At 35.2% G+C, this 19266-nt stretch overlaps 5 protein-coding genes across 6 annotated transcripts; 1 reads left to right on the top strand and 4 right to left on the bottom strand.

Annotated features, from left to right (window-relative positions):
* Positions 1–3: 3 nt before the first annotated feature.
* LOC127252230 (PHD finger-like domain-containing protein 5A) lies at positions 4–1250 on the bottom strand. Its single transcript, XM_051276317.1, has 2 exons — positions 1120–1250; positions 4–532 (listed from the first exon to the last, which is right to left on the bottom strand). The coding sequence occupies exon 2, from the start codon at positions 514–516 to the stop codon at positions 184–186; it is 333 nt and encodes a 110-aa protein (XP_051132274.1). The 5' UTR covers positions 517–532; positions 1120–1250; the 3' UTR covers positions 4–183.
* A 543-nt stretch (positions 1251–1793) lies between these two features.
* On the bottom strand, positions 1794–8094 carry LOC127251828 (phosphoinositide phosphatase SAC8). 2 transcript variants are annotated; one of them, XM_051275725.1, is made up of 20 exons: positions 7689–8094; positions 7183–7257; positions 6714–6841; positions 6520–6611; positions 6379–6436; positions 6097–6153; positions 5930–5963; positions 5767–5847; positions 5587–5693; positions 4903–4989; positions 4737–4814; positions 4243–4307; positions 3812–3910; positions 3607–3706; positions 3378–3486; positions 3207–3279; positions 3024–3117; positions 2816–2902; positions 2255–2321; positions 1794–2169 (listed from the first exon to the last, which is right to left on the bottom strand). In XM_051275725.1, the coding sequence occupies exons 1-20, from the start codon at positions 7846–7848 to the stop codon at positions 2036–2038; spliced, it is 1785 nt and encodes a 594-aa protein (XP_051131682.1). In that variant the 5' UTR covers positions 7849–8094; the 3' UTR covers positions 1794–2035. The 2 variants fall into 2 exon arrangements, with proteins under 2 accessions (XP_051131682.1, XP_051131684.1); XM_051275727.1 differs by having other exon boundaries at positions 1796–2166; positions 7689–8093.
* A 231-nt stretch (positions 8095–8325) lies between these two features.
* LOC127251919 (histone H4) lies at positions 8326–8842 on the bottom strand. Its single transcript, XM_051275869.1, has one exon. The coding sequence runs from the start codon at positions 8769–8771 to the stop codon at positions 8460–8462; it is 312 nt and encodes a 103-aa protein (XP_051131826.1). The 5' UTR covers positions 8772–8842; the 3' UTR covers positions 8326–8459.
* A 1231-nt stretch (positions 8843–10073) lies between these two features.
* LOC127251918 (bifunctional monothiol glutaredoxin-S16, chloroplastic) lies at positions 10074–12058 on the bottom strand. Its single transcript, XM_051275868.1, has 2 exons — positions 11538–12058; positions 10074–10734 (listed from the first exon to the last, which is right to left on the bottom strand). Exons 1-2 carry the CDS (start codon positions 11922–11924, stop codon positions 10231–10233), a joined length of 891 nt encoding a protein of 296 aa, XP_051131825.1. The 5' UTR covers positions 11925–12058; the 3' UTR covers positions 10074–10230.
* Positions 12059–13274: 1216 nt separating this feature from the next.
* LOC127251788 (chlorophyll synthase, chloroplastic) lies at positions 13275–17762 on the top strand. Its single transcript, XM_051275659.1, has 15 exons — positions 13275–13494; positions 13570–13614; positions 13795–13886; positions 14776–14863; positions 15041–15126; positions 15220–15306; positions 15378–15443; positions 15511–15594; positions 15690–15751; positions 16081–16156; positions 16244–16306; positions 16402–16483; positions 16744–16820; positions 17239–17286; positions 17416–17762. Exons 1-15 carry the CDS (start codon positions 13341–13343, stop codon positions 17476–17478), a joined length of 1173 nt encoding a protein of 390 aa, XP_051131616.1. The 5' UTR covers positions 13275–13340; the 3' UTR covers positions 17479–17762.
* The last annotated feature ends 1504 nt before the right edge of the window (positions 17763–19266 follow it).

Consider the following 19266-nt stretch of genomic DNA (forward strand, 5'->3'; position numbering starts at 1 on the left):
TCATCAGCACAAGATTGCAAATAGATATTATTATGAGAGTGAGTGTATGTCATTCAACACAAGATCCTTAACTAATGTTCCATCTGAAAATTATAACAGCAACTATCTTTTACAACACCACATAAGCATTTGCAACCAAGTGGAAAACGCATATGCTGCTGCAGGCCCAGTAGCTGTCAATCATCATCTCTTCTTGAAGCCATACTTCTTCCTCTCGTAGAAGAGATCAGTTTTAGCGCTGCCTAAATTGACAATCTTTGGACAGCCATCCCTGTCTTTCTCCAGCTGAGTACACTCTTTGCAATAGTAAGCATCTGAGATCCCAACACCTCCGCAGATAACACACCGGCCTTGAAATGAGCCGTAGTTGCATTCGTCACATATCCTCACAAGAGTGCAGGGGCGGACATATGAATCGCAGATCACGCATTTACCATCATCTTTCTCACACAGCCTGCCTATGGCTATTCCCGGTTGCTTCCGACACATTATCAAATCAGGATGATGTTTAGCCATGCTCTTTCTAACTGTCCTGCAAACATTCAATGTTTACAACAAGTGATTTCAGAATCAACATGTAACACAACATGAAAATTACAGTTAATAAAGTGGTAAAAATGTTAAAGAAATAATCTGCGCGCTTTGACAAATCAACACTCCTGGAAATTTTGGCCGAGTAGAACAAACCCTAGAACAGAAAATCCAAACATTGAAGCAATCTATATCTTGCTCGCATTTAAGAGGACCTTCTTTATAACAAGTACAGACGAAAATTTCAAAATCCTAGATAGTTGTTGCAGAGAACAAAATATAACCGATGAAACTGAGGTGTAACTATCTGAATCATCCTTTTCTCCAATCCTCACCACCACCTTCCCTAAAATTTCATCTCATGACTATCGCCCATGTGTTGCCCTAACTGTCCCAAGAATCTTATCATTAAGTCACTGTACTGACGATTAAAAGAATGTCAATCTCGAGTTTCCTTCGTAAGATTTCAACAGAAAATACGGATGCGAAACCATTCCGATGAAATTGCATAAAATAACTAATCAAAGTAAAATAGGTACGCAATAGAACTATGAAAAGCTGTGAGCGTGAAAGATAGAAGAAGAAAACCTCCCGCGGCGGCCGCCGATTGTGTATTGCACCTTGGCAGAAGACGCAAAAGAAATTTTCCCTGCCCCCTTCCCTTTTAAGTCAAAGTATGCGCACTGTTTATAACTCCTGAATTTAGAATTTAATCCTCCATCTTATTATAAATTTTGGTAATGAGGAGAGGTCCCCATAGTTCGAATTAATTATAGCGATAAATTCGAATTTTGAAATAATAGCTTTTACAGATTTTTAATATTCATTAAATTATTTTTTAAAAAAATATAAAACTAAAAATTTATTTTTTTATTTATATACATAAAAATATTTTTATATTTAAAATATCACATAAATTATACTACTTCCATAGAGTATTTAATAGTCCAAAATAAAAATATGTATACTTTCTACCATGAAGAAATATTAAATTATACAACTATTATAATTTAAAATTTTTATCATTTAAACTCAAATTCAAAATTCAAACACCAAACAAATACATTCACAAATGTTATTACTCTTACTATAATAAATCAATTTATCACTTCTCTTTTTTCTTTTCTTTAATTTACCCACTACCTTTTTAATTAGTCATTTAGTAAATATGCTATAATATCTCATTTATTTTTCACCAACTAAACCTATAATTCCAATCAAACTATCTAAATGTGTACAATACCATTGGATCACATTAATATGGATGTATAGAGTGCAACAAGCAATTTGTTTCGGACTCGGGACTACCGCAAGATGCAGTGCTAGTTTTACAATAAATAAGATCCAAATAAATATAAGTGAAGATGCATACTAGAAACACACCCTTTATTTTATTTATTTATTTATTTATTGTTTCGAAGAAAAGAAAAAAAAAAAAGAAAAAGAAACACACCCATTTTACATAGCTTAATTGTGGCTAGTGTCCTGACTAGTGATAAAACAATTACAGCAGACCACACAAGCGTGGCCGGGAACATATCTGCCTTCCATTGGCTTTGATCAATGCCATAACCCCAGCTGTTAGCCCAGCACAAACTACAGAAGATAGGAGGCTCTGTGTGCTTCGTCCGACCCCTACTACCAAGGCACAATGTGACGTCAATAACTATTTTCCCTGGATATGTTAGAAATACAGATTTGATCGAGGTGAATATGCCAATACCTTGGTTCAATGTAATTGATGACACAGTTAATCCTCCAAGTACCAAAACTGATGCCACTGGAAGATACTGAAAAGTGGCATTTACAAGATAGGAAAATTGTCATTGCATAGCCAAACTCCAAGAGAAATTAATGACAAAGAAGGCTATCAAGAGACACATAAATTCATGGTTTCCAAGCAATTCACATTAATGGATGCAATCCTACTCAACAGGTTCGATTTAAATAGACTGTTAACAGGAAAAAACTGGACTGGGTGCACATCCAGTATGGAGTATGCAAGATAGGAAAGCTGGAGGAAAAATTGCTTAAAATCCAGAAGGACAGAGTAGCGATTACAAAAAGATATATGAAGCAGCTCAATTTCACTCTGGTGATAACTCCTAAGTACATAGTTTAGTTTCAGTTGCCAATTGGGTCCGCACAGCTGATTTTCAGATTCTTTGTCGACAAAAAGAATTGCAAAGCATAATGAAAGATCTCTGTGGTTATTAACATCCTAGTTATCCCCATTTTATAATATCTGAATATAATGGTCACCAAAGGAAAAATTACTGCTTACAGAGAGGGAGTCAAATTCTCTGGACAGGGAGCGGGATGGGCTACTTTTATTTACTGTGTAGCGACCACTGATAAGATCAATAGCATCCTGTAAGGATATCAAAGAGTGTGCAAAACAAACAATAATTTTTTAAGGTTTTTGTGTTCAATCAGAAAGGACAGAATGCAAATAAAGAGCATCCTCAAAAATAATGTAAAAGATAACTTACCTGCCGAACACCATCCTGAAAATTGTTTAAGTAGTATCTTGAGATGGCACTCATCCCATCTTGGATTATACCAGTCATAGTTTGTTTTCCATATCTTAGACATAGTGAATCATGCAAATAAAGTTAGCAGCTTGTATTCAAATGTATTAATCTTTAAAAATGAGCATATTTTCCTTTGGTTACCTCACTAGGTCCCGTTTCAATGCATGGGTTCCAGAATACTCAAGGCTTATCTCATCACCATGCTCGACCCATACTGTTGTAAATAGCATGAATTCAGCCAAAGCAAAGGAATAAAGCTGCTCACATTCTAGGGATACAGTTAATGATCTAACAGCCGCTTTTGTGTCATACCAGTCCGGAAGGTTTCTAAGTCTTCACTAAACAATGAAATATATTCCGTTGAAGAAAGTGCACCAACTCTCTGCAGTTGAGAATTTAGCGACTTCTGTGCTAGATAGCTCTGCACTTGAAACATTATTTATGATAAAAAATACATTGCCAATAATGTTATAATAACTGAAATCTGTGAATGAGAAAGCACTACTAATCATAGAGAAGACTTGGACATATTTCCTCAAACCTGTGTAACATTTGTTCTGTCTAGACAGTCAATGCAATTGGATCTAATAATTCCTCTCTGCTCTTCTAGAATCCTCCCTTCAGGATCTAAAAGGAAGTATCTGTTCGGCTGGATTAGTGAATATTAAGAGAGTAATGCATAGGTCCAGCATAGTCTTGTACTTATTCAGGAAAAAGATTGAATATCAAATGAGTTCAATGATTACCCCTGCGTTTCAAAATCTTCTGAAATCTGGTCAAACAAGAGCTTTATATTGTCGAGGTTTCCATTTCCACAAGATTGGTGGAAATCGAATGAAACATATCTAGAGAGAGAGAGAGAGCATTAAGCAAACATATTACTTCTTCAGCGACCATTTGAGACAACGAGAAATGGAGGGAAAAGCTACAAAAATTTAAGAGACCAAATAAGGCAAAATGCTAGCCCACGTTAAGTGTATATAATACACAAGCTCACCAAACCTGATTCTGAATTGAACATCATACACAATTTATTGTTTCATCTGCCTTATTTCATCTCAAACAACTTATAAGTTTTCAAAGTGGAATGGGATGTTTCAGTTTCTTGATGTCCTTCCTAACTGTACATCCAAAGAGACTAATATCACATGTTTATCAAATGAGGAAAAAGAAATACCTCACATTAGGAAGACTTTGCATTGCTTCTGCATAAGCTGCACTTAACAGACCTTCATCTCCATGCTGAAAGATAGGAAGAAACAAAGCACTAAGCCAAGGGAAGTGTCAAGGAAGATGAATTTAGGGCACTGGTAATATGAGTGGAACAACCCATAGAAACAATTACAATGATGATTACAAACCAAATTTAGCAATCATGAAATTTTGTGGCCTTTTTTCAAGTGAAAAAATCAGCTTACATCTTTAAGAAATGTTTTCAAATAAAACAATTAAGGCAAGACCCATGACTTCAGTTTAGAATTTTCACAGCCACAAAACATACTGAAAGTAATAGAATAGCACTGTACATTTTTGTACTACTTTAATGTTTATACTTTTAATAATAAGTTATACTTCTTCTATACTCTGAAGTAATTGTTTGGTTAAGACACCCAATATGTTTTCCACTCTTCTAATATCTACAGGCCATTAAACAAGAACAGCTTAAGAAACCTTATCTGTTAGGTCAACCACAATGCACCCTCCATATCTTTGAAGCAAGTCATTAAAATGTCGTTCCACAACTTTTGACTGGAAAGACAAGAAATTATGGCAGAAAATGAATAAAATCATAAATAAACTAGAGTGAAATAAAAATTTAAATCTGGGGTACACTTACTGTCTGCTCATGATTGATGATATTGAGTCGTGGTTTATAACTTAAATCAACAATTTGTTCCCATAAAAGTGGAATTGATCCCCGAACCTGAAACACAGTTCTTTTTTTTACTTTCCATTCCATTGTTCTAATTTACGAAAGACTCTTCATATAACTCAAGCTTAAATAGAAAAGTAAACTCAACTTTCAATAGAACGAAATTATGTCCACTCAAAACATGGTTGCAAGCAATGATAAACATGACAATTTGATGTCATTTCCTAGTCTGCAACAAGGACTACGAGTACTGACTCTAGCAGTCTAGCTAGAAGTACAAGCATTAACATAACTACATTATGGTTATGTTTTTACTCTATCACGAGAAAAGAAATGTAAATAGTTATGAAATTATGAATTAAACCAAATCAGAACATTCACAGGAGAAAATTTCAAAGAAGTTGCACACAAGGCAGCACTTCAAAATTCTTGCAATTGCAACAGCATAGGAAGGTATACTTTGTATCAGTAAGCTCATCAGCATGAAACACTGACATTATCATCAATTCCAAATGTTACATCTTGGAGCTTTCTGCTATACCCAGATTCTATAAAGACTAAAAACAATTCACGCACAAGAAAACTGCATATGACAAATATAAAGTAATATCTAACCAAACAGTTACATTGATCATAGTCAAAGCAAACCTGTAGAAAAGAGGCAATATGACCTTCAAATTCCAGTAGCTGCTCAGTTTCTATGAAATTAGCAGTATCTCCTTCTAGATTGGCTCCCCTTCTCCACATTCTAGTCCCTAAAATTTAAAGGTATGAAGAGAACTTAATGCCTTGAGCACCAAAAATGAACAATATATTTTTTTTTCTTACCTAGGCGCCTTGTACACCTCCGTGAAAGAACTTTTATAGCAGCAGATGGATTTGAAAATTTCATATCTCCAGTCTGGAAGCTTATCCTTAGTCAAGTACAACATAAACAACATGTTGGGAAGGGAGATGGGAGAAGGAAGGAGAAAGAAAAAGAGAAGGATATTTCCTTGTAGTAAAGGTATGATAAACCCATCAAGCTGCATGAAACCACAAAATTAAAAAGTAATGCTTAGTAATAATGACAGAATTGTGCATAAGTTTGAAATGGAATACAAGTGAAAACATTCCCTGTTAGCAACAATGAGTGGTGAGGAGGCATGTATTTCTTACCTTATTCTCAATAAGATCCTCCAACAAGTTCCTATTCCATACAAACCGCGGATCACCCTGCAGATCACTCAAGAATTATATACAATGGAGCAATTGAGACTACATTTCCCTCTTTGATAATCAATTTGTAAGATAAAAATCACTGATACAATATACTCAATTGCTCCCCATAGAATTAGGCATATCAGATAAACTTTCCATCTATTCAACTTTGCTGTCAAACTGCAATAAAAATAAAGACTTTACGGATAATACATAAATATTGTGACTTCATCAATGTACCTGTTTCCAAATTGGTTTGCTCTTCCATCCTTTCGCTAGCTTGCATCTCCTCTGCAAGCTGGTAAATCAATCAACTTTTTTTAGATCAATTCCATATGCCTTATTTGCATGAAAGAAGGAGATAGCTGCATCAAAACTTACTTCAGAGTTATATCTGTTCCATAAGAAAAATACAACCCAGGAGTTGATTCCACTGTCTTCAAGAGAGTCATGAAGTAATCTTCATCTCTTTTCTGTGGAAGCATTGCATATGTTTTTCAATTTAATAAAATTGCAGGAAGCAAAATGATTGCAACGCATTGCAGATTAATTAATTCAGAAATGAACAATCATACTTCTTGGTTAGTCAGGAATTTTGATGCCTGATTGCAAGATAGAAACTTCATTGACACAACCCGGAAAATAGGAAAACCAAGATATGTTCCAACTTCCATCCTAGAAGTTATAACTAGTAAATATGTACCTACAAAATCCAGAAACTGTTATCTTTAGGTTTGACATTGATTTAGGTAAATAAGATATTAGCAAAACCAAAGAATTTCACAGGCCGGAAGAAGAAAAATTGACAGCAGCCATTTAACCATGACAAGAAACTGAAGGAAAAGTACTAAGCCAAGCTTGGCTGTAACTACAGTTTCTTAGCGTTTGCCCTCTGGTTCCCATTACAAATAGGGATTGAAGGACAGTAATATGAAACAAGGAAATAGGTCACACTTTGCTTCTCATAACCACTAGTGCAAATGCAGATTGTAGAGAAAGTACCAGTTATAACAGAAAATTGTATGCCAAGTTAAAAAGTACCACCTGCCAGCAACTTAATTGTTCCAGCAACCCCATAAATAATGGAGACTTTAGAAGGACTTCCAGAAGGGGCATCACCTAAAATGGATTAAATGTGTGACAAAAGATAAAATGGAATCAAACAGGTTAGGATATGATATTTCCATGAGTTTTTTTTTTTAAAAAAAAACAAATAATAATAATACTAATAAGAAAAAAGAAGAAGAAGAAACAGTCGTTGATAAACAAACAACAGCACATTACCGTTGAAGCAAACAATACAATCGAACCAACATGCAATAAAAAATGTTTGAAGAATCTTGAATATGTGTATAAACCAAACACAAACACACACATCAAACTTCAATTTAAATCATGAATTAGACATAAGATCCAATGGGGTTAAACATTATAAAACCCTACACACAAATCTCTTGGATCGAATTTAGTATCCGCTTGCGGAAAATCAAGCAAATGGCATACTTCAAATCATAACTAGCTTAAAAAAACTCGAAATTATAAAAATTTACTGTGAAGCTTGTCGATACTCCCGTCAATCCGGCTTATCGAGAAGGAATCATCCGGCGATTGCACAGCTTTAATCACGAATTTTTCAGTGAATTCCTGCAATTCTAATTCGGTCCATAAACTGAAAGTAGCCGTCGAATCTGATTCGATTTCCGCTTCCATTAACCCCTGCCCGCTTTTACCTTGGAAGCGCAAAATCAAAAGTGCTCAATTACAAATTTAGGAAGTAAACATATGATCACAAACGTTGCCTGCAGCTGCAAGTCAATGATTTGAAATCTACGAACGCTGGCTCGCCGGAAAACCAAGATCTGTTGGACAACTGTCCTCTGAAATTAATACAGTTAATGCTTTTCTATTTCCATATGAATCTCTTTTCTACGTTTCCTTTCTTTTGCCCTACAATATTCTAGTACTACATTTTATTCTTGTTTTAAACAAAAAATAAAAAATAAAAATAAAATGATATGAATTATTTAAAAAATAAACATTAATCTCAGTAAATTTATCTGCCATATGGTTTTAACGATTACTATGTTAAATATGATTAAACAGATAATTGTTTCTTAATGAATTCCAAAAGTCTCAATTATGTCAAAGAACTTTCAACAACTCAAATAAATAATTATAGGATATTAATAATCGCAATAATAATAATAGAAATTTTATCCGAATAAAAATTCAAAATCACAATATTAGTTTACATTACAATGATATCGAGATTTTAGAGAAATCTCAGATCTGGAAATAGTAAAACCCTAACAATCTGAACCCTAACCACCGAAGCCATAGAGCGTTCGGCCTTGCCTCTTCAGAGCATAGACAACATCCATCGCTGTGACAGTTTTGCGGCGAGCGTGTTCGGTGTAGGTAACGGCATCACGAATGACATTCTCGAGGAAGATCTTGAGAACGCCGCGCGTCTCTTCGTATATGAGACCACTAATGCGCTTCACTCCACCTCGGCGCGCCAACCGCCGAATCGCCGGCTTCGTAATACCCTGGATGTTATCCCTCAGAACTTTACGGTGACGCTTTGCGCCACCCTTGCCCAATCCCTTACCTCCCTTTCCTCGTCCTGACATTGTGCCGTGTGTTAGCAGCTACTCGCTTCCGATGGAATTTGAATTTTCAAAGAGCTACTCTGATGTACAGGTCACGACGGGAGTATTTATATATTGGGAAATTTTCTCAATGAATGATGTTAGCCGTGGGATTCGAAAACGTTCATCAACGGTTAAGGAAGCAAATCCTTGCTCAGTTAATTGAGTTATTGTGTGCCGTCCGTTAAAACTTAATCGACGGTTCACAATGAGTATTCATATTGTGCGGATCGAGTGGCTATGTTTGGATGCTGCCAACTGGATTCTGGGGGATAATTATCTGCCGTTGGATTTGATGCTAATCAACGGACAGAGTTAAAGATCCATGTTTAGTATATAGCCGGATTTGAGTAAGATAATTTCAAATAAATTATTATAGTATTTTTATATGAAATTAAATATCAAGTATTTAAAATACAACTCCTGTCTCATTCTAAATAGGTCGTGTAAATCATGCTTGGACCTCCAAATATATCTCTTAATTTTTCCGTACTTTGGCCCGGTGGCAAAATTAATATTTAATATTTATATATATATATATTGATTAATAAAATAATCATAAAAATAAAGATATTTGAGTGAGATAATGAGATAAAATATAATTAATTATTTTTTATTTTAAAAATTTTAGGGTGTGTTTGTTTGTGGGTTTGGGGTTCGGATTTATAAATAATTAAAAGTGGAATTTGAATAGTTGTTTGACGTGATATAAATAAATATTAAGATGTAATTTGAATGCAAAACAAATTTGTAATATAATAATATAAAAAAAATAATTGTTTGATTCTATATTTTTGAAAAAAAATAAAATTTATTTAATAAAAATCTGTGTCAAAATCACAAAAAAGAACACAACCTTAGTAAAATAAAAATATTACATGACAAAAAGAAATATTATTATTTTAATAAAAATGTGTGTTTTTTATATAAAAGTTTTGATATAACATGATAAATAGAAATAAATATATGATTTGATATTTAAAGAAAAAAATAATAATAGTAAAATTTAACCAAAACCTCAGGAACAAACACACCGTTGAAAACTTAACTTCCAGAAGCATACATAACTTTATTTACGTAACAAATTTTTTCTACATTTGACACTATTTATTTCTGGTATTTATCTATCAATTTACCATTACTAGAATTAAAACTTAATTTTAATTATATGTATATATTATCACCTTTTGAACCGTCGTCGATCCGGTCCAACCTAGAATTCCATTAGCTGTCTTGTCTTGGTTCATGATCTCCATCCATTACATGGTATTACAGAAATCAGAATGACAATCAAAATAGAATAGCAATATATTTCACTTTAAGCCTGTAATCCTCTTCAACCGATAATGAGTACCCGTGGCACGGCTAGGCAACCAGAACAATAAAACAAAGCCCCCATGAATGCATCCCAATATGATCAAAACTAGTAAACTAAAAAACTCTACTGTTTAAACAAGGTAGCAACCTCACCCTTCTCATACATTGAAGTCAGTATATCACAGCCACCGACCAGTTCACCGTTAAGGAAAACTTGAGGAAATGTAGGCCAGTTGCTGTACTTCTTCAATGTCTCTCTCAACCCATTGTTATACTCTTCATCCAGTACATCCACACTCTCATAATCTACCCCTTGGCTTTCAAGAATAGCCACGACCCTTTGTGAGAATCCACACATCGGGGCACTCCGCGATCCTTTGATGAATGCCACCACTTTGTTTTCTTTCACCAGTCTATCAATGAGATCTTCCAGAGGTACTGTTAATTGGACATGGCGGCCTGGCGTTAACCTCAGGTCGGATTTCTTACTAGGTGCCTTCTTTACCCATGTGGTGTTTCCTGATTCGTTGCCTGGTGGAATCTTGCCTGTAGCTGCTATATGCTCTTGTAACCATGTCTTCCATGCCTCAGTTAAAGCATCTTTATCAGGCTCCTCTACCACTCCAACCTATGATAAGCCACGCTATTGATTAAATTGTTTAAAGCAAATATATAGATAGGAAACTATAAAAACAACTAAACCTCTCAACAGACATTAGGTATACACATTACCACTAACCTTTATCATTTGTCTTAGTGAGAAAGGCAATCAACAGCAAGATGCACAGGGTTTCGGTCAATTCAATAGCTACACTTAAAGCTTTTATATGTGAAGAGGATGAAGAACAAGATTAAGAATTTATTACCAACAGCATATTTCAATAAAGTTTAACCACTAAACCAATTTGCAGTTCTGTCACAAACATTTTTTCACATATTTCCAGGCATTTCACCTCCCTTGTACTTTGGTGCGCATGGTCATTTTCACCACTTGAGTAATAGCACTAGGATATGATTAGAGTAGAACATTGTATGGAAAATGCTCCCAGACAAGTGTTTTTAAGATTGGGTAATTTACGTTAACTCCCTGTAAGTTCACCCCATACTGAATCGATAACATATTATACCCTTTCGATCAAATGAACAAGTACGTAAGTAAAAGAACTTCGGATTATAAGTTTAAGCAGGCTCAGCCAGTGTAAACAAATTCATTTAATTCAAACAATAAGCCATTCAATCTTGCAGTGCTTTGTTTAGAGGATTCGGATGTATAACTAATCAAAGTAAAAACTTCCCAAATTCGATTAATTACCATAAGTACAATCATGACTATCTTGGCCTGTTCGATCAATTATTTATAACAGCACTTGTGCTTGTAAATTCAATAAAAACTGCGAAGTAAATCGCATCGAAAGTTCATCAAGATGATACCTTGACAGATGAACACAGCTCTGGAACAGACTTCTTATGCGCGAGAATACTAGCGGAGAGATTCCGTGTTATGCCGACATATTGAAGGTCACCGTTCCCGTCGTAAATGGCGTAAACACCGGAATCGGAGGGGACTAATCCTTCAGATTCAAACGAAACGACCACCAACTCAGTCTCTGATAGCTTCTTCAGAGCAAAAACAACGGCGCTGTGACGCCGATTTTTAGGTAAGGGTCTGTATCGAAGGGTTTCGGATGAAAATAAAAAAGCGGAGTTGGAAACGGAATATAAGGAAAGTGCTGAAGCATGACTGGAAGTGGCAAACTTGGAGAATTTTGGGAGAGATAATGGAGCTGGCGACGGAGACGAAACGGTGAAAGCAGCCATTTTCCAGTGCAGAGCGTGGGCGTCTAACCTATCGTCGATTATCAAGCACAGAGGCGTGGTGGCATTCCTCTTTCCTACTGCCCTCCACCTCCGGTTTTGTCCAGTGCTTTCTAAAGTCGTCAAAGGGAAGGACTTCCGATTCGTTGCTTGTTGATAACGCTTTTACGACCGCAATACGTGTTTTATGTATTTAAGTATATCTTGTTGCATCATTGAAATGACAATTAAACATAATAATGAAATTACGGTTTAATATTAATTTGAATTTAAAGTTGAAATTGATAAACTGTCGTTTACAATGTCTTTTCAAAATACTTTATGATAATTATTCTTAAAAATATATTTAGAATTTTTATTGGATATTTACAACAGTACTTTCATCGTTCGTATCTTTTACTTTTCTTGATTTTATATATTGATATTGAAGTTGAAATTAAATTTAATATTATCTAGGTACAACCTTTTTTTTTTTTTTTAATCTGACAATAAATGATCAAAATATTATATTCGAAAAATAAATTTTTACAATATAGAAATATTTCTTACTATCATTGTTGAGATCGGTCTTTCATATCTTGTTTTTACAGTTGAATATAATATTTTTCGAATTGAATTATGTATGATGATTAATTATAAAGTTATTGTGTGGTTGCACAATAAGGAATTTCCGATTCGAATAAGGAACAAAACGAATATCACTTGCGAGAATGATGGTGAAACTTGTTTTCATGGTTCTAACCGAAAACATAATGAAGGCACACTCTCCTTCCAAGGCAATAGGAGAGGTCGTTGAAAATTTGCAAGAATTGTTTGTGTTCGTTCGAATGCTTAACTGGTTTCATGATATTTATATAATCTCTTGTCACATGGTCTTGTTGGACCTAATTGAAATATATAAATTAAAATAAGTGATATTTATATAATCTTTTTCCATATAATTTTGTAACTTAATTTGCAGAATATATCCGCTTCGATTTTCACCTTTAGAAAAAAAAATAATTAAAATTTGATACCTTCGTATCCGTACTTCATTTGCAATTTTTAAAAATATTTCAAATTAAAAAAATAGTTAATTGTGGATTCGGTTAAAAGAGTTAACACTGCTGCCAAACAAATGGCCTCTGTTACTAATGTTTATGCAAAATGCAATTACTAATGGCCTCTGTTACTAATTTTTATTCTGAAATTACTAATGTTTATGCAAAATGCAATTTGCACCTTTACAGCTGTTATTGATTAATTAATGACACTTGAAAAAGTATTTTTGGAGTATCCACGTCACAGGAGGTTCTGCGATGAAGCCTGCACCCGCAAGCAGCGGAATACTACCCTAATCCCGGACGTAGCAGTGATACAAAGCACAGAGAAATCACCAGACAGTCATCCGAATCGGAAAGGCTCTCACCGTTTAAGGTAATGGCTTCTTTAGTCAACACTTTCTACACTTCGAGGTTGTCCTCCAACGCCGGTGCATTCAACTCACGTCGAAATTCGCGTCTTGCTGCGAGTCCAAACTGTACTTGTTTCAACAGTAAGTTTGTGGCTCCCAAGCCGCGGGGAAATGTTAAAGGTACTAACTTGATTACTTGTTTTTCATTTTTCGTACGCTAATTGGCTCTTATTTATGTGTATTCAATTTCCATAGGTCGAAGGCTTGTAGTAAGAGCTACTGAAACTGATACAGACAAAGGTAGGGGGATTTTTTTTTTCGTTTCGTTTATATTTGGACAATATTCTTTTATCCCTTTGTTCTTGTACGTTGAATGAATTAGTTACCTGGAAGAAGGTTTTGAGAGTTGATCAATTAGGTTAGTTGTATAGTCACTTGAGTTTGAACTGGCTTATGAGATGTTTGGTGAATATGTGGCAGTTGGAGCTAAGGCACCAGATAAGGCACCGGCAGAGAGTGGTGGTTCGAGCATTAATCAGATTCTTGGAATCAAAGGAGCCAAGCAAGAAACGGTGAGCTACTATTTCATGTCCATCTTCAATAGTATTGGCACCGTACGCTCACGCCTCCACATTACTAGAATGGAGTGTAGTGCTTTACATAAAAAAGATGGATGATTTGCTTCTTGTTGTTGGCATTTTATATTCACAATTGGCGCTCATAATTAGATTGCACAACAAGGACAAAAGCAAAATTCATGTGACTGACGAAACTTATAGAGTAGATAACTGGTAGTTAAATTTGATGATTGTTGGTTGTTCTCCTTGCTACCATGTGTATTTATCAGTGCAATGGAAATATATAAATTGGCTATAAATCGGTGCAAGGACTTCCTTCAAGTACATGCCAGGGATAACAAATTGAAATTCTTTATATGCTTCCATATTGTCTGCTTTATGAGATTATATTATCTGAATCATCAATGAAAACCACTTCACCTGAATCATGTCCACCAAGCAGCCTTATTTTGGAACATCCCATTCAAGGAAGTACTTGATAGATGGTGATAATGATGGCAGCCATTTATGTCATCTGTATAGTAGGATAGTCAAAGGCAAATGCTTACATTATTGAAGAAATTTGCTAGCTCAAAATTGCGTTGAGATTGGATTATGGTGAAGTTTGTCACACTGGTACAAATGTGTCGGTCTCCATTATCATTTATTGGATGGTGATGTTGAATGCATGGCATATATGCTGATTTTAACAATTTATTTACTGTATATATAGCATTAGTTCCCCAAGTCAATCCACTAATCAACGTGGGTGAGGAATGAGGGTGCTGTTTAGATACATTAAAACAAGAGATCTAAGATGGATATTCTAGTGGTAACTATGGATTATGAGCCATGTTAAATCTTTGCATTCTATGTTTGTTTATTATATTATGTATTTCTTCAGGATAAGTGGAAAATTCGAGTTCAGCTCACCAAGCCTGTTACATGGCCTCCTCTTGTTTGGGGTGTAGTATGTGGAGCTGCTGCATCAGGTAAGTTTTCACTCATCCCTGTCATTTGATCTGTCAACCTGCAGCATTTGATTGCCAACCATCTAAAAGAATTATGGATTTCTGAGCAGAAGTTTAAAATGCTGTGCAATCATAGTGGTCTTATGATTTTCTTAAATTAAAGAAACTTATTTTGGCCAATTTGCTTCTTTCTGTCAGGAAACTTCCACTGGACTCCAGAAGATGTAGGAAAATCAATTGTTTGTATGCTTATGGCTGGACCATTTTTAACTGGGTACACTCAGGTATTTCTTGCATGCACTTTATGTTGGCTATCTTGCAACTTGACTATTTGCTTCAGAGTCCTTTCATGTAATGTATGGGTATTATACTTGTAGACAATAAATGATTGGTATGATAGAGAGATCGATGCCATTAATGAACCATATCGTCCAATTCCTTCAGGAGCAATATCTGAAGAGGAGGTATGTGATTCTTCAAGTGTTTGTTTGGAATAATGTACTTCTTTACCTATGTTAATCACAGAAATGAGCAGGTGATTACACAAATATGGGTGCTGCTCTTGGGAGGCATTGGCTTAGCTGCTCTATTAGATGTGTGGGTAAGTCTTCGAAAGAAATGTCTCAAAAATGCCCTAAAATTATTCCCTAATATCTCTTTTGATATAGGCAGGGCATAGTACTCCAGTGATATTCTATCTTGCAATCGGTGGATCTTTGTTGTCTTACATATATTCCGCCCCACCTTTAAAGGTATATATCTGTGTTTCACATTAAAAATAAATGCTCACTTCAAACTTTCAGAAAGGGTGAGATACATCAAATTCATTTCTCTTATCACATTGCAGCTCAAACAAAACGGATGGATTGGAAATTTTGCCCTAGGAGCAAGTTACATAGGTTTGCCATGGTAAATTTTTCACGTTATTATTATTCAATATGATAGGGGCTCTCAAGTGAGGGCATACACCATAAACAGCTTTTCAGTGGCTCTCAAGTGAGGAACACATCATAAATGCCTTTTTTAGTTCATTATTATGTATTTGTGTTGATCAAATTGTCCATTTCTGAAGTTATTTCAACATTAATTGTGAGTGACGCTTAATCACAAAGCTGGACATATAATTGATGGTGGCCACAAGCTAAATCAGGATGCATTTCCCTGGCCAGTGATGCATCTTAGAGTTCACAAATCTGACCATATATGAATTAACATTTTCTCCAAAATTCTTGAAACAGGTGGGCTGGCCAAGCTTTGTTTGGAACTCTTACTCCTGACATAATTGTTTTAACACTCCTCTACAGTTTAGCTGGTGTATGCCAACCTCTTGTTTCATCTCTTTCTCTTTGTATGTGCTGCATAAAATGAAGTCTTAGTTACATTTCCTGTTTTATGCATCAGCTGGGTATAGCAATTGTAAATGACTTCAAGAGCATTGAAGGAGATCGAAAAATGGGATTACAGGTATCTTCTAGTGCTAAATAAAATTTGATATATTTATATTATATCTTTGCACTGTATTTGTGAAGTGGCTTTTGTTATATTGTGGACATTTACAGTCACTTCCTGTGGCTTTTGGTGCTGAGACTGCAAAATGGATTTGCGTTGGAGCTATTGACATAACTCAGATAGCTGTGGCAGGTAAGTTTTCACTAATTCAAGAATTGTATGGCATTTGCTGTAGTGGAAGATGACATTTTGGGCGCACATCGCAGAGTTACAAGTTATAATTTATTTATTTCTTCCTTTTTGTTTTTTTTTTGTATATTCAACCATTGCTATAGTAATATCAATTTAAATTGCAATGAATCTCCGGAAGATAATGACGAAACTAAATAGTGCTAACATTGGTTTGTATTGTGACTAAGTTGTTTCATAATGGCTCTATGTGATTGGTGCAGGTTATCTATTAGGGTCTGGGAAACCCTATTATGCTTTAGCACTTCTTGGCTTAGTTGTCCCACAAATATTTTTCCAGGTAATGAATGTTATTTTGCCTTAGATTTCCAGCATAAGGATGGTCATTCATGGTCACACTTAGCTTGTATCACCGAATTAAGCCTCAATAAAAACGCTACACTTCACTTGTAAACACTTAAGGATGAATTTTGCTTAGTTTACCATCAATGAGAACATTTGTGAAATCTTGGAATTTTGTGCAAATGCTTGGCAACAAAATATATTCTTTGTTAACTTCAAAACTCCCTCCAGAGTTGGCCTGCAGGATCACATGTCTATCTGACTTAATAAAAGCTCTGTTACATTTATTGAAAAATCAACTTTTATCTGCATTAAAGCTAGTCATCTGGCATTTCCACGAATATTTGTTTCCCTTCTATGGTTATCATGTGGGACTCAAAATTTGTGAATATTATTAACTGTTGTCCTTGATGTAGTTCAAGTACTTCCTGAAAGACCCAGTGAAATATGATGTCAAGTATCAGGTACTTCGCCACGGCCACTCTCAGGATTCATCAAAAATACTCTACTCAGCTGAAAATTTAAAATAAAATTGGAATACTGATAATTATTTGTATAGTCGCTATGCTCATCTGCCCTGTCATGAATTTCAGGCTAGCGCACAACCGTTTCTTATTCTTGGCTTGTTAGTCACAGCTTTGGGAACTAGCCACTGATCCTTATGTTAGAGAACTGCAAAGCTGAAGATTGAGAAGCTGCATGGCCCACACATGGTGCAAAGATTCGTATGGGTGCCTTCTCTGTAACTTCCAAAGTGCTTGAACATAACAAGGTACATGCTGTGGTTATCTCTGGCTATTCTTCTGTCTTGAATGCAAGGATATATAGCTCTGCCCCAAAGGTTGTGTTAAAAGCTGGCTAAATCCTCCTTGTCAAATTTTGATGAGAAATAAGTGATTTAAAAATGATTATTTCGACGATAGACTCTTTTATGATCTAACACTATGCAATCTGATGCCCTGCTCTGATGTGCTTTGCTTATCATTGATCAATGCATCAACATATGTTTTAATAAAACGTAAACAATCAAATCACAGTGATAAATAAGCATCACACAAAGTATCAGGCACAAGCCAAGAGAATAATTCAAACCAAGAGAATAATTCTCAAAAACACTCTCTCGAATTTCTCTTCCAAAAACTCTTCCGAAGATACTCTGCAAAATTTTCTCCGAAAAGCTTTCTAGTTCGGTTTGTCTAATATATCAATAACTTCAAGATCGGATTGTTCCCTTATATGGCTTTGGAGGGTTGAAGGATGTGTTGCAAATGATGTCGAACTCTGGACCTATAGAACAGTCTGAGCCTATGCCAATGCCAAATGGATTGGGATGGTTAAATTTCCACTCTTTTGCACCCAGGAGCTAGCGGTCTTTAGCTAAGATACAGTTACAAGCGTAATCCTCATAACACCTCGACATATGATTCATGTCGACAGATATATGTATAGATTCAAATCTTCTGGTCCCCATAATTCACGCTGCAAATTTCTGTACAAAAATAAACTATACTTGATCTGCACTCATGGCAGAAATTGATTACTAGGACATGAACTATTCCAAACTAAGCGTCTTTTAAAAAGATTACTTCGCCATCTTATCTCTACTTATTGTTAGGCAGCTTAGTCTTTGTTCATTTAGAAACTCAATAGTAAATTAAATGGAAGACTTTTATTGGTCCATCACTTGCTTTCAGTTTACATATACTACTTAAAGCCATGATCATACACACAATTAAGGATAGTATAATCATTAATCAACTCATAGTTTAACTGTCAAACAGAATTTTATGTGATGGAAGCTAGACTAAATCAAGCAAAGATTGGTCGTCATCATGTTAGTTGACACAACACAACTTGTGTTAATATTAATGAAATAAGACAGACAAGGCCAGGGAAGGAGGGAAGTACAAGAACAAGGACATTGATTAAAAAATTATCACCAAGAAATCAAATTAATGGGAATGGAAGAGTTATTATTAAAAACAGGCTTGTTATATTTATTGTAACAACTAACAACCATTTACTAAATATAACTTTTATATAATTTGATTGAATGTATTCATGTTTGGTTATAAGGCATTGCAAGTGCAAGAAACCATACGCAACATGAAGTTTTCGATGGATAGCAGGATCTTGGATCAAAATAATAAAACTACTATTATTATTAGCAGCAACATAGATAGATAGATATGTTGCTTGAATGTGAAGGTGAAAGCAACACTATCATTATATTTGAGTAAGAATATATTGTGGGTACATGAGCTTCTTATCAGAGCAGCTAGCTATGATCATGATGAGATCAAATGAAGAATTAGGTAGCTGGATTAACAATTGTAAGTGCAGGAGCAGAAAGAGCCGCCGCTGGGGATGGGGAGGCAGGAGCCCTTGCCGCCACTGTACTGCTTAGAGCACTGCCCCTCGCACTGTGTCTCAACGCAACCCTT

Source organism: Andrographis paniculata, unplaced genomic scaffold (genome assembly GCF_009805555.1).
Source record: "Andrographis paniculata isolate CXL003 unplaced genomic scaffold, ASM980555v1 Contig45END, whole genome shotgun sequence".
Taxonomy (NCBI): Eukaryota; Viridiplantae; Streptophyta; class Magnoliopsida; order Lamiales; family Acanthaceae; genus Andrographis; species Andrographis paniculata.